At 43.4% G+C, this 15,955-nt stretch overlaps 1 protein-coding gene across 1 annotated transcript in view; it reads right to left on the bottom strand.

The window, feature by feature from the left end:
- FAM83A (family with sequence similarity 83 member A) overlaps positions 1-10,933 on the bottom strand; it is a 78,351-nt gene extending 67,418 nt beyond the window's left edge. Inside the window, exon 1 of the mRNA XM_077493286.1 lies at positions 10,197-10,933. Coding sequence (XP_077349412.1) covers positions 10,197-10,676 — 480 coding nt within the window. The 5' untranslated portion in view covers positions 10,677-10,933. The remainder of the gene's footprint in view (positions 1-10,196) is intronic.
- Positions 10,934-15,955: the final 5,022 nt, after the last annotated feature.

Raw genomic sequence — 15,955 nt, forward strand, 5'->3', positions numbered from 1 at the left:
CATGAATGTTAACTGCAGCCACACCACATTGCACCTCCCCACACAGTTATAGGCAGATGAGGGACCCTGGATGCAGGCAGATGCTTCCAAGCCTGGACTGGTTATTTTTTACAGGTTTCCACTATTCGCATACATCTGTCACTGTCATACCTGGTGTATGCATATAATCACCTGTTTGAATAAGGCCTTAGGCTGGACATAAAGGTAATACTCGAAAAAAAAATCGAAAAACATGCAAAAGTTCATTTATTTCACTAATGCAACTTAAAAGGTTAAGCTAATATATGAGATAGACTCATTACATGCAAAGCAAAATAGTTCAAGCCGTGATTTGTCATAATTGTGATGATTATGGCTTACAGCTCATTAAAACCCCAAATCCACAATCTCAGAAAATTTGAATATTACATGCAATCAATAAAACAAGGATTGTACATAAAACAATATCAGACCTCTGAAAAGTATAAGCAAGCATATGTACTCAGTACTTGGTTTGGGCCCCTTTTGCAGCAATTACTGCCTCAATGCAGCGTGGCATGGAAGCTATCAGCCTGTGGCACTGATGAGGTGTTATGGAAGACCAGGATGCTTAAATAACAGCCTTCAGCTATTCTGCATTGTTCGGTCTCATGTCTCTCATCTTTCTCTTGGCAATGCCCCATAGATTGTCTATGGGGTTCAGGCCAGGTGAGTTTTCTGGCCAATCAAGCAGAGTAATCCCACAGCCACTGAACCAGGTTTTGGTGCTTTTGGCAGTGTGGGCAGATGCCAAGCCCTGCTGGAAAATGAAGTCAGCATCCCCATAGAGCTTGTCTGCAGAAGGAAGCATGAAGTCTCCTGGTAGACAGCTGCATTGACCCTGGACTTAATGAAACACAGTGGACCAACACTAGCAGATGACATGGCTCCCCAAATCAACACAGACTGTGGAAACTTCACACTGGACTTCAAGTATCTTGCAGTGTGTTCCTCTCCATTCTTCCTCCATACTCTGGGTCCTTGGCGACCAAATGAGATGCAAAATTTGCTCTCATCAGAAAAGAGGACTTTGAAACACTGAGCAACAGACCAGGTCTGACGCTTCTGACGTTGTTTGTTGTTCAGGAGTGGCTTGACAAGAGGAATATGACATTTGAAGCCCACGTCCAGGATCCGTCTGTGTGTGGTGGCTCTAGTCTTGATGCACTGACTCCAGCCTCAGTCCACTCCTTGTAAAAGTCCCCAACGCTTTTGAATGGCCTTTTCCTGACAATCCTCTCCAGGCTGCTGTCATCCCTGCTGCTTGTGCACCTTTTTCTTCCACACTTTTCCCTTCCACATAAGTTTCTATTAATAGGCTTTGATACAGCACTTTGGGAACATCCAACATCTTTTACAATTACCTTTTTGAGGCTTTTCCTCCTTATGGAGGGTGTCATTGATGGTTTTCTGCACAACTGTCAGGTCAGAAGTCTTTCCCATGATTGTGATTCCTACTGAACCAGACCGAGAGACCATTTAAAGGCTCAGGAACCCTTTGCATGGTTTAATTAGCTGATTAGAGTGGGACACTTTGAGCCTAGAACATTGCACATTTTCACAATATTCTAATTTTCTGAGATTGTGGATTTGGGGTTTTCATGAGCTGTAAGCCATAATAATCACAATTATGACAAATCACGGCTTGAACTATCTTGCTTTGCATGTAATGAGTCTATCTCATATATTAGTTTCACCTTTTAAGTTGCATTAGTGAAATAAATGAACTTTTGCACGATATTCAAATTTTTCAAATATCACCTGTAGATTATACAATTTCCTTGTGCAAATTTCCTTTTAGATTTACCAAAACTATATAATACAAGTTCAAACCTAAACACTTTCAATTCGTATGCAATCAGGAAGGCCCTTGCACTACATAGTTGAAGGTAAATCTAAAGGAAATCGAATAACAAAATTGTATAATGTATGGCCAGATTACACTTGACCTATCTGATTGGATCCATATGACAGTTCAGGTGGATCTAAAGAGTAGCTCAACGTTAGTCTGGGGACAGGCAGATGTAAATACACACGCATACACTTAAGTTTCATACCTAAATGTGTTGAACCAGAGTAAAAAGATATCAGATGCATGTCAGTTTACATTGTCTGCCTACCATGGGTCTGCTAAGCTCTGGTTTCAGGCTGGAGGAAAAGATATTTAACAGATAGATAGATAGATAGATAGATAGATAGATAGATAGATAGATAGATAGATTCCAAGCTTACAAAAATAGTAAGTGGTGAACACAGACATATATAAAGCATTGCCATATTGCCTAATAAAAGAGTAGCAAGAGACATAGAAATCTTCCCACCATTAGCATGCGCATAGGGTGTGCTGGATGCGCCCGGGCACACCCTAACCATCCCATGCAGCACTGATTTCCCCTGCTTGCGGTCTCCCCCCTGCAGTGCTGCCAGCTTCCCTTCTCTCCTCTCAGGAGTGGGGAAGGAGTTGGTAAATATTTAATTAACTGGTCCCTTCTTTTTCTGAATAAACACAGTGAGTGATCTGCAGGCACATCGCAACTGGACAGGCAAAACAAGCAATTGCTTGGGGCCCCGAGCTGGCCTGGGGCCCCAGCCTAGGGTGCCTGTGTCCTGGATTGCCCGGGACAATCCCGCAATTGGCTACACCCGCCCTGGGTCAATCTAATGCCCCCTAAAATAGCCTTTGCATCGTCTCTGTCTGTCACTGTCTCAGCCTGCGGTTGACACCTAGCTGGCAGAGACCCTTCATCACCGCCGCTGGCTCAGTGCCCAAACTGGTTGCTCCCTGCCGCTGGTGTAGCAACCAGTGACGTCACAAGCAGGAGAGAGGCAGAGACCTATCACAGCAGAGGAGAATTTAGCTCCACCCACCTCCACCCTGTATTTTCTCGAGTCCAGCCAGGCAGCAGCATGCAGAAGAAACTCTTAAGACAGATTGCAGTGTAGAAAGGCAAGTAAAATACTCACCAACATGACAGATCCATCAGGTTAAAATCCTGTCAACACTTCCCCAGCAGCCAGAGTTCTGTGCTGAACTGTCAGCACTTCAAATAACCCAGAGTGTGTGTCAGCCTGCCCTGGAGGTAGCAAGCCTCTCGGTGCACTGTGCAGAGGAGGCAGATAAGGGTCAGCAGGAGAGGACACTGACAGATGACAGATTTTTTTTGTATATTTGATTTTATGGTACAGTGGTGTTTTTTTGCAAATGTTCAATTGTTGAAAATTTTCAAATTTTATGCACATTATATGCAACAGCTGCAGCAGTATTTGCACTGTAAACCTAATTAATTATATAAAGTGTTGGTGAACTTAAACTGTATAACTATGCTGTGATTCCTGTAGGCTTTGCGTGCGCGCGTGCGTGCTTGGGGGGGGGGGGGCGCCATGTCCCTGGTGATCTGTACCGATCTCTCCTGTCTTTATTCTTAACTAAAGCATAGTAAAATATGTTTACTGCAGGCTGTAGAGAATGGGACTGGGGAATCTCTGTCCTCAGTTTCTTTCTCTGTCTCAAAATTGAGACATCAGGGGTCTTGTTTAGACCCTTGATATTTTACCAAAACCCCCAAAAAGGGGTTCCTAAAAAAAATTGTAAAAAATAAAAATAAAAAATTAAATAAACCAGTAAAATAAAAATCTACTGACACCACCCACTGCCTTGCTGACACCAGCCTCTGCTCTACTGACACCATCCACTGCTCTTCTGATATACACGTTTTGCATGCTTGTTCTCTGGGGTGCACACCCTAATGCAATATGCATCTTACTGTGTTATCAAAAACCTCAAAGGAGTAGCAGGAACTCCAGCTTTAATATCTCAGTAATAACAGAAGAGAAAGAAACAAGAAAAGCAAAGAAAGAGTGGAAAGTAAGGACAGAGTAAGAGGAAACCCAGAAAGAAAAAGCAGTTCCTGGGACGTTCCTGATGTGGTCAAGTCCCCTAGAGCCTCACTTACTCATCTCACGTACATACTGTGAAACTTTCCGTATCAGAGGGAAAACTCTGTTCCATAAGCCCTGCAACCTCAGATAATCCCACCATATGTGATACATAGTTCCAAGTGCCTGACATCCCCAGAACCACGAAGACGGACAAAGCCTTGACAAACAAAGAGGGACCATGTACCCTGTCTGACTTTTTCATGGGATTCTGCTACGTTATCTACTGAAAAAAAAGTCTTACTTTATAATGGGATTCTAAGTTATCTCCTGAAAAAAATGTACTGCTACTGGTTATTTTTGATCTCTTTTCTGTTGTTCAAGTAGAATTCCGCCTCAACAGGGTTGCCTACCTCTGCTATAGACTCTTTGTAGGCACGTCCTTTGAATATATGCACACTTTAGTGGTAAACAACGAGCCAGCACACTGTGCATTGGAATGGCTGATGGTAGCCCAACCCAGGAGTATGCAGGAAAATGGTCATATTTATTTTAATTTTTTCATATAATAAAAATATTTTGAACATATACAACTGGTGAAAATCCATTCTTTACAGGTATTGAGTGATTTACATTTAAGTAAAAGCAAAAGGGAAATCCGGAGTAAAATAATAGAAAGGAATGGGCAGAGGGATGGCATGACATAGATGGAAAGTTAGAACAGGCAGGGGTAGTATAGGAAAAGGTGCCCCCTTTAAGGAAAGGAGGGTGGTTAAGGGCTGGGAGGGGTCCTGTGGAAGTTTTGCCAGGGAAGAGGAAGTAGTGTGGGGTCAGTCAGGAGAAAGGAAGAGAGAGACTTCCCACCCACCCTCCCGATATTTGTCAGTATTACAGTGAGGCTGTCATGACAGCCTGGCAGTGGCGGGTCTTTGGAGGAAGAGAAAAAGGCTGGAACATAAAATGGTTGGGACCCATCTGTGGTATGGGGTTCTCGGGTACCTTCCGGTTAACAAGAGGTTTAAACAGGAAGGGGTAAAATGTAGGTCACTGCGGATGACGAGTACCGTCTCCGAGACAGTGTATTGCGACTGGAGGCCTAAGTTTTAAAGAAGTTTGTCGCAGGGACCAAGTTGTGTGTCATTGCCCTAAAAAACCACCAAGGTATAGAGAAGTTTGGCTGATGGTTATTTTAAATGTTATTTATTAAAGTTACGTATTTGTTAAATAAAAGGCCGTAAGGCCATTTTACTCCAAAACCTTGTCACGTCATTTATCGGGTAATTGGGGGATTTGGAGGTTATGGTCTAGCAGGCTGGGGAAAGCTGGAGGTTATCTGTCCTTCACATGTCATGTAGATCTGAACACCCAACCTAGTAATTTGTATAAATATTATCCACTTTGCTTTATGCAATTTTTATTCAGTACGAAATATATTAATAACAGCAAATGGCTCTTAGCCATCCACCATAGGGTGACAAAGCTACTACATTCAGCCTGCATACCTGTCTGCACTTTTGGTCTGCCTCATGGATTAGTAAATACCAACAGTGCAGATACTAACAAACGCCATATCAGTCATCATTCTAGGGCAGTCTTTCACAATTTTTTTTACCTCAGTGGAACCCTTAAAATAGTTATCAGGTCTCAGAGAAACTCTTCTAAAAAAAAATTCATGTGTTCAGTGTAAAAAAATTGCCCCTTACATTGGTGGATGGTGGGAAGAATACAGCCCTTACAATGGTGGTCCAAATGCTACTCTTAGCCCTTGTACACACGGTCGGAGATTCCGACGAAATGTGTCCGATTGGACCGATTTGTCGGATATTCTGACTGTGTGTGGTCCGTCGGATACTCCGACGGACCAAGTTTTCCAACTTGTTGGTAAAATTTTCTGACAAAATGCTCCGATCGGACATACTCCGATCATGTGTAGAGAATTCCGATGGGACAAAGTGCCACGCATGCTCAGATCAAATTCCTACACCAAGCTATTGGCTACTAGCGTGAACGTAGTCCTGTCGTAATGAAATAACGTCATCACATCGGATTTTCTGACAACTTTGTCCGACCGTGTGTATGCAACAGTTTCGGACAAAATCCAACGGACAAAATCAGATGGATTTGGTTGTCGGAATCTCCGACCGTGTGTACAAGGGTTTACAGGGAGCAGAAAAGATTATTGGCGCCATTGGAGCCAAGCAGCATTGGCCCTAGAAGTAGTAGAAATAGTTTTTCCCTGGCTGTAGCAGCTCTTTTTATTTTTTTTTACCCTTTGAACAAAAAATTTGAAAAAAATTAAAATAAATTGACTTTCTGCTATAAAACATAAAAAAAAAAAAATGTAAAAAAAAAAAATCTATTCATCAGTTTAGGCCAATATGTATTCTGCTACATATTTTTGGTAAAAAAAATAATCACAATAAGTGTATATTGATTGGTTCACATAAAATTTATCACGTATACAAAATAGGGGATAGATTTAGGGCATTTTTATTATTTATTTATTTATTTTTACTAGTAATTGCGACGATCAGTGAACTTTTGCGGGACTGTGACATTGCTGCAATTTTTGTGAGCAAACTGCAGTTCCTCTTTAATCTATTTATTGTATTTAATTTATTTAATTTATTGTAAATGGTTAACAATGCAATTTCATATATAAATACTGCATATACATATGTTCTCTCCTTTTTTAGGCTTGGTATGTTCATACGACTATTGTTCTATAGGGTTCAAGCAGATGTAAACCTTTGTTCCCCCAGTGTGTAATAAACAGTTGAATTTTATCACCTTGAACTCAGGAAGTGGCAATTTAAATCCGCGTTTTTATTCAGTGAAATAAAGTAATTGGATGTTTTACTCAAGCATATGACTAGCGCCTATCCTTTGAATAACCACATCAGACACCTCTGCCAATTGAACCACCAACAAACTTTTTTTTTCACTGAATGAGGTTTAATGTTGATAAATGTAAGGTTATGCACTTGGGGGATAAGAATATGCATGCATCATACATACTAGGGGGAGTACAACTGGGGGGATCCATAGTAGCGAAGGATCTGGGGGTTTTGGTAGATCATAAGCTCAATAATAGCATGCAATGCCAAGCTGCGGTTTCCAAAGTGAGAAAAGTCCTTTCTTGTATTAAAGTGGTTGTAAACCCTTACAACACACTTTGACCTACAGGTAAGCCTAGATTAAGGCTTACCTGTAGGTCCAAGAAATATCTCCTAAACCTACACGGTTTAGGAGATATTTGCCGAAAGACAGGCACCGCTGTCTACAGGGCATGCGGCGTACACAGCGGTGCGCAGGCGCACTGAGCGCGCCGCGGTCAACGGCGATATGCTGCGAGCGGCGGCTCCCGTGCGCATGCGCGGGAGTGACGTCATCGCGGCTTCGCCAAATGACAGCGACGGAGCGGCGAGACCCCCCGAGAAGATGGATGCGCCGGACTACAGGGGACAGCGGTGACTTCACTGGCTCCTGTGTCAGGTAAGTGACACATAATGGACCACTATGCGATGCATAGTTGTCCATTATGCTTTACCCTTGCAGGGAATGAAAGAGAAAGTAAACTCATCAGGGTGTACTTCCTCTTTAAGAGGGGTATGGACTCCAGAGAGAGAGATATAATTTTGCCCCTGTTCAAATCATTAGTAAGACCTCATCTGGAATATGCCGTTCAGTTTTGGGCACCAGTTCTCAAAAAGGATATCGGGGAACTGGAGAAAGTGCAGAGAAGGGCAACCAAACTTAAGAGGCCTGGAGGAGCTCAGCTATGAGGAAAGATTAGAGGAGCTGAATTTATTCCCTCTTGAGAAGAGGAGATTAAGGAGGGATATGATCACCATGTATAAATACATAAGTGGTCCATATAGTGAACTTGGTGTTGAGTTCATCACTTTAAAGTCATCACAGAGGACAAGTGGGCACTCTTTACGTCTGGAGGAAAAGAGATTTAATCTCCAAATACGGAAAGGTTTCTTCACAGTAAGAGCTGTGAAAATGTGGAATAGACTCCCTCCAGAGATAGTTCTGGCCAGCTCAGTAGATTGCTTTAAAGAAAGGCCTGGATTATGTCCTAAATGTACATAATGTAACTGGGTACTGACATTTATAGGTAAAGTTGATCCGGGGAAAACCCTATTGCCTCTCGGGGGATAACGGAGGAATTTTTTCCCCTGCTTTAGCAAATTGTATCATGCTCTGCTGTTTTTTTTATATTTTGCCTTCCTCTGGATCAACTATGGGTGAAGGATTGTGTATATGGGATTGTATTTTTTATTTTTTTGACCTAGATGGACTTGTGTTTTTTTTCAACCTGACTAACTATGTAACTATGTAACTATGACTCTTCTCTTTCCAAGTACATTTTTTAGTTTTCAATATAAAATATTTTTTCACATTTTTTAACCCTTTTATGCATCTCAATGCTGTGTCTACCCCCTCCAGGCTCTTTCAGCAAATTCCCCTTTACATGCACTTGCATTGTCATTGCTCTGGACTGGCTTCTTGTTGGTTACAATGGTGGGCTTTACCTGTACAATATGTGTCAGCAAGGCTCTTGTAGTTCCACCAGGGGTGCATGCGGCAAGGTGACAACACAGGAAAGTTTATGGAGACCGTTGTCACCTTATGTCAGGCATAAGGTGACAACGGTCTCCATAACTTTTCCTGTGTTGTCACCTTGTCACATGTACCCCTGGTGACTGAACAATGATTAATCCATCTAATGAAAGCTGCAGAATTACAAAGATTACACCTGTAGAACTGTGTGCGAACGTTCCGACAAAAAATAATCAATCACTTTTCTGACCATTGGATGGTGCCTTCATGGACTCAACTAATTTTGAACAACTTTTCATTTGAGTACTATGTCAATGTTTAGATTTTTGTAGAACGAATGCTCTATTTCTAGATTAACTTTGAAAATAAGACTAGTATTGTTCTTGGCTGGGAGCAAGTTCAACAATTAGAAATGTGTTTGTTCCCATTAGATTTGACAAAATTTTCCTTGTCTTTTTTATTTTTTTGCTCACTCTGGTCCAAATCAATGATCAAATCTTACCCTTTAAGCCCTTGTACACACGGACGGAAATTCCGACGGAAAATGTCCGATCGGACCGTGTTGTTGGATAATCCGACCGTGTGTGGGCTCCATCTGACTTTTTCCGTCGGAATGTCCGACCAACAAAGTTTGAGAGCTGGATATAAATTTTTCCGACAACATGATCCAATCGGACTTTGTCCGATCGTTTGTAGAGAATTCCGATCAGACAAAGTGCCACGCATGCTCAGATCAAATTACGAGACCAAAGCTATTGGCTACTAGCCATCAGATTTTCCGACAACTTTGTCCGACCGTGTGTATGCAACACCAGTTTTGGAAAAAAATCTGACGGATTTTGTTGTCGAAATGTCCGACCGTGTGTATAAGGGCTAACTCTTAAATGATTGAAAGATCGTTTTGGACAATGACACATTTCTAACAGAATTCTACAAGTGTAAACCCAGCTACTAACTTTTCATATCTCACTTTAATATATCAGTATTATTTCTTAAGAATTGAAATTTTTTTTTTTTTAATCTGAAGCTTTCATTAATACAAAACCTCCTAGTCATCCTATCATGAAGGTTCTTCTTCAGGTACCCTTGTTATAGGGTGATAACCCTCTGTCTCATTGCCCCAGCTGTGCTCCTGTGTTATTATCCTGTTACACTGGCTTTCAACGGAAGAAGCTGTTTAAGTACACATTGCATAGGCATTGTCCACCGTTGTTGGAAAATTGCAAACAAAGAAACACAGCCATCACTGGAGAGCATGTGGACACACAGTGGCTGTAAAGAGATTACAGATAATCAGCAGCACAGAGATGCAACAAAAGTTGAACTAAATGTTTTTATTCATTTTATTTGATATTTTTTATTTCAAAAAATAAAATTGTTTATGATGCAAAGCACTTTAGCAAGCCGAATGGCCGTCAGTTAAGGTTTACCTGTACTGTTTTCCTGTACTTTAATTAATAATGAAAATATATTGCTATAGGGTTATAGACTTTAGATACAATAGCGCTATACACAAAGGACAAATTTGGGTTCCCCAGCTGTTGGGACTACAAGTCCCTGTACACACTGCTAGCCATCATGCCATGAATAGACTCTACCAAAATGGCACACTGTCCTTTTATTTATTTTTTGCTGACTCTGGTCGAAGCGGATTGTCTTTTACGCCCAATAACCAATAAACTTTTACCCCAGCTATCATTAACATATATATATATATATATATATGGTCATACCTGGCTTGTTCGATGTATGACCCTCCTAATGGTCTCCCTGATGTTGGCCTTGTCGGATTGGAAGTAGACAGTGGCGCTGGACTTATCCTCAAGATACGGCTTGTCCTCTGGGCTCCAGTTGTGCAGCGGCGTTGTGGGTTCACTGTTGCCTGAATTCATGGGGTAGAAGCTTTCAGATTTGTGCTCATGGTTCCCATTTTGCACCGACCCATTGTCACTTTCATTGTTACTTTCATTGGCATAGTAAGGTTCTTTAACATTGTCCACGATGAACTGGACCTCCGTCTTAGAGAAAAAGTCCACTTCGCCTTCGGCCACCAGAACTTTTTGGTAGCAATCCTTTCCTCCGTCCAGAAGAGCGTCTGTGGCCAAGCGTGCGCTCTCATTGTAGCTATAGTCTGCCTTGCCCAATCTGGCCCACCTATTTTTGGCCTCCTCAATTCTTTTCTTGATCTTTCCAAGGGTTTTAGACCTGTTCATGTTGAAATACAATGATCCTCTTGGCTTTTCAAACAGTTAGATGGATAATGAACCTGTATAGTGATCATCAACTTGTGAATGTTCTTTCTTCTCCTTTGTGTCAGGCAGTCAGTTGTCCTTCTAGGATATCAGATACAAAGGTAGAGCTTTGCAGCTACATGTCCACTAGGCTGTTCAGTTAACCAGAAAAGCAGCGTAAAAATGCCTCATGAAAATGCAGCAAGACTGGAATCAGATGGGAAGTGAAAGCTAACTGAGCTTATCTAGCAAGAGACACGCCTTACCTGTAAGCCATACCTGTGGTTGGGCAACTCCCCGATGGACCTGTCATTGAGTGTCATGTCCCTCACACTTCACACAGTAATCTGACATGTCAGAGCGGCAGATAATTGTACCGGTAATAGTAGATGAACTAGCTGGCTAATGGCAGAGGCAATTTAAAAATAGCTTTGGCTTACTTTGTTGTACCGATTTAAGACTTTTCCAATAATTATTGTATGTGGGCTTATTATTTAACAAGGCAAAGAGTGATGTACAAAGTTCAGGAGCCAACACAGGCCAATCAGAGAGCAGATTTCATTGTACTGAGAGCTGTACAAGAACTGGTGATATCTGGTTTCTATATATTAATGTTACTATTATTATTACATAGACCGAAAAATGACAAATGTTCATTCAACACTATGGGGGTTATTTATGAAAGGCAACTCCACTTTGCACTGCAAGTACACTTGGAAGTGCAGTCGCTCTAAATCTAAGGGGTAGATCTGAAATGAGGGGAAGCTCTGCTGATTTTATCATCAAATCATGTGCAAGCTAAAATGCTGTTTTTTATTTTCCTTGCATGTCCCCCTCGGATCTACAGCGACTTTACTTCTAAGTGCACTTGCAGGGCAAAGTGGATTTTCCTTTAGTAAATAATCCCCTAACCCCTTGTCTACCAAGGTAAATTCACAAATGTCCCAATGGTTAAGAAGTTTTACTAAATAATATTCTTATTTTCCAAAAATAAAATCCCTACTCATCCACTACTTAACCACCTCAGTACAGTGCAGTTACACCCCCTTCCTGACCAGACCAATTTTCAGCTTTCAGCGCTCTCACACTTTGAATGACAATTACTCAGTCATCCAACACAGTATCCATATGAAACTTGCGTCCTTTTTTCCACACAAATAGAGCTTTCTTTTAGTGGTATTTAATCACTAGTGGGTTTTTTATTTTTTGTGCTATAAATAAAATAAAACGTAAATTTTGTGAAAAAAATGCCTTTTTCTTCGTTTCTGTCATAAATTTTTGCTAATTAGTAATTTTTCTTCATAAATTTTGGCCAAAATGTATACTGCTACATATCTTTGGTAAAAATAACCCACATTAGTATATATTATTTGGTCTTTGTGAAAGTTATAGAGTCTACAATCTATGGTGCCAATCACTGAAAATTCATCACTTCTGATCAGGCCTTCAGTACATCAGGTGTACCTCATTTCTTGAGACTCTAACTAGTCAGGAAAGTACAAATACCCCCCAAATGACCCCTTTTTACAAAGTAGACATCCCAAGGTATTAAGTAAGTAGCATGGTGAGTTTTTTTAAGTTGTCATTTTTTCCCACAATTCTTTGCAAAATGAAGATTTTTTTTTTATTTTTTTTTTTTTTTACTAAATTGTCATATTATCAGGTTATTTCTCACACACAGCATATGCATACAACAAATTACCCCCCAAAATACATTCTGCTACTCTTCCCGAGTACGCCGATACCACATGTGTGAGACTTTTACACAGCCTGGCCACATACAGAGCACCAACATTGATGTAGTACCTTCAGACGTTCTACGAGCAAAAATGACGCATCTCATTTCTCAACCACCTATTACACTTTTGAAGTCCCTGGAGTACCAGCACAATGGAATTTCCCATAAAATCACCCCATTTTGGAAAGCTAACACCCCAACGTATAATCTGTGAGGCATAATGAGTCTTTTGAATGGTTAATTTTTTTCCAGAAGTTTTTGGAATATGTGGAAAAAAATTAAAACGCATTTTTTTTTACACAAAATTGTCAATTTATAAGATATTTCTAACACATAGCATGTATATAGCAAAAATGACACCCCAAAATACATTCTGCTACTCTTCCCGAGTACAGCGATACCACGTGTGTGAGACTTTTACAAAGCCTGGCCACATACAGAGCACTAACATTGATGTAGTACCTTCAGACGTTCTATGAGCAAAAATTACGCATCTCATTTCTCAACCACCTATTACACTTTTGAAGGCCCTGGAGTACCAGCACAATGGAATTTCCCATAAAATGACCCCATTTTGGAAAGCAAACACCCCAACGTATAATCTGGGAAGCAGAATGAGTCTTTTGAACGGTTCATTTTTTTCCAGAGGTTTTTGGAATATGTGGAAAAAAATTAAAACGCATTTTTTTTTTACACAAAATTGTCAATTTATAAGATATTTCTAACACATAACATGTATATAGCAAAAATTACACCCCAAAATACATTCTGCTACTCCTCCCGAGTATGGCGATACCACATGTGTAGGACTTTTACACAGCCTGGCCACATAGAGAGGCCGAACATTGAAGTAGTACGTTCAGGCGTTCTAGGAGCATAAATGACACATCTTATTTCATTCCTACCCATCACACTTCTGAAGGTCCTGGAGCACCAGGACAGTGAAATTACCCACAAAATGACCCCATTTTGGAAAGTAAACACCCCAACGTATATTCTATGAGACATGGGCTGCAAATAGGTACCCGGGTACTCTGATGGCCTGGTGACAGGTACTCGGGTACTCTGATGGCCTGGTGACAGGTACTCGGGTACTCTGATGGCCTGGTGACAGGTACTCGGGTACTCTGATGGCCTGGTGACAGGTACTCGGGTACTCTGATGGCCTGGTGACAGGTACTCGGGTACTCTGATGGCCTGGTGACAGGTACTCGGGTACTCTGATGGCCTGGTGACAGGTACTCGGGTACTCTGATGGCCTGGTGACAGGTACTCGGGTACTCTGATGGCCTGGTGACAGGTACTCGGGTACTCTGATGGCCTGGTGACAGGTACTCTGATGGTTTGGTGACTGGTATTTGGGTACTCTGAAGGGCGGTGACAGGTACTCTGGTACACAGATGGACTGGAACAGGTACTCGGGTACTCAGATGGGCTGTGACAGGTACTCGGTACTCTAATGGACTGTGACAGGTACTCGGTACTCTAATGGACTGTGACAGGTACTCGGTGCTCTAATGGACTGTGACAGGTACTCGGTGCTCTAATGGACTGTGACAGGTACTCGGTACTCTAATGGACTGTGACAGGTACTCGGTACTCTAATGGACTGTGACAGGTACTCGGTACTCTAATGGACTGTGACAGGTACTCGGTACTCTAATGGACTGTGACAGGTACTCGGTACTCTAATGGACTGTGACAGGTACTCGGGTACCCTGATGGGCCGTGACAGGTACTCGGGTACCCTGATGGGCCGTGACAGGTACTCGGGTACCCTGATGGGCCGTGACAGGTACTCGGGTACACTGATGGGCCGTGACAGGTACTCGGGTACTCTGATGTGCCGTGACAAGTACTCGGATACTCTGGTGTGCCGTGACAGGTACTCGGGTACTCTGATGTGCCGTGACAGGTACTCGGGTACTCTGATGGGCCGGGACAGGTACTCGGGTACTCTGATGGGCCGGGACAGGTACTCGGGTACTCTGATGGGCCGGGACAGGTACTCGGGTACTCTGATGGGCCGGGACAGGTACTTGGGTACTCAGATGGGCTGGGACAGGTACTCGGGTACTCAGATGGGCTGGGACAGGTACTCGGGTACTCTGATGGGCTGGGACAGGTACTCGGGTACTCTGATGGGCTGGGACAGGTACTCGGGTACTCTGATGGGCTGGGACAGGTACTCGGGTACTCTGATGGGCCGGGACAGGTACTCGGGTACTCAGATGAACTGTGACAGGTACTCGGGTACTCAGATGGGCTGGGACAGGTACTCGGGTACTCAGATGGGCTGGGACAGGTACTCGGGTACTCAGATGGGCTGGGACAGGTACTCGGGTACTCAGATGGGCTGGGACAGGTACTCGGGTACTCAGATGGGCTGGGACAGGTACTCGGGTACTCTGATGGGCTGGGACAGGTACTCGGGTACTCTGATGGGCCGGGACAGGTACTCGGGTACCCTGATGGGCCGGGACAGGTACTCGGGTACTCTGATGGGCTGGGACAGGTACTCGGGTACTCTGATGGACTGTGACAGGTACTCTGATGGACTGTGATTGACAGGTATTATGAGGGGTGGTGACAGGTCCTCTTTATTGGGGGGGGGGGGAATCAGTGTGCTTGATGTGTACTGTAGGCGGTAACGAGATGTTACCGCAATCTCCTCCTCACACACGATCAGTGTGTGAGGAGGAGAACCCGGTAACATCCCGTTACCGCGGTTTGTTTACATTTTTAGTGATCGGCTGTGAAAGGATCACAGCCGATCACGTGGGTAAACAGCCAGCCAATGGCTGTTTACCAGTGTCGGTGACGAGCAGTGTTCCCGGGGAACACGCCGCCACCGACGTGCACGCGCAGCGCGCTCGCGATCGCGCGCATGCGCCGTGCACGTAGGGGGTGTGACCATCTGTGATCGGCCGTGACTTCATCACGGCCGATCACGTGGTAAACAGCCATAACGAATGGCTGTTCACCCCCTTCGGTGGCGAGCGGTGTCTCCGTGACACGCCGCCACCGAAGAAACAGGGATGCGCGCGCACGATCGCGCGCATCCCTGTTTAAACGGGAGGCCGTCATATGACGGCCTCCCGCCGCAATAGCTGCGCCGCCTGGCCGTTTTTTGACGGCCGGCGGTCAGCAACTGGTTAAAAGAGAAGTTCAGTATTTATTTTTATTTTTTTAGGAATTATACTTATCTAGGGGGATGCCGTATTGGTCTGATGCTGCATCTGTCCCCCGCCAGCTCTAAGACTAAGAACTGCTGTCTGCTCTGCCCCCCACCCCATGCTCACTGGAGCATGGGGTGGCTCTGTCTCTCAGCAGCTCGATGAGAGGCTGAGCCAGGTACCGATCCAGGGTTGTGGGAGGATTCCGACCATATTGTGGCGATCTTGCCCCAGCCCGGACCGGCTCTGTGACATCAGCCGACAGCGGGCTTCAGCCAGGTACAGTCAGCCGGCTGTCTGCTGAAAACGGGTCACAGGATTGCAGAATGAATGGCACTCCTGTGAGC

The sequence above is a fragment of the Lithobates pipiens genome, unplaced genomic scaffold (assembly GCF_037356315.1).
Source record: "Lithobates pipiens isolate NorthernLeopardFrog02 unplaced genomic scaffold, aLitPip1_a1.2 Scaffold_19, whole genome shotgun sequence".
In the NCBI taxonomy this organism is placed as follows: Eukaryota; Metazoa; Chordata; class Amphibia; order Anura; family Ranidae; genus Lithobates; species Lithobates pipiens.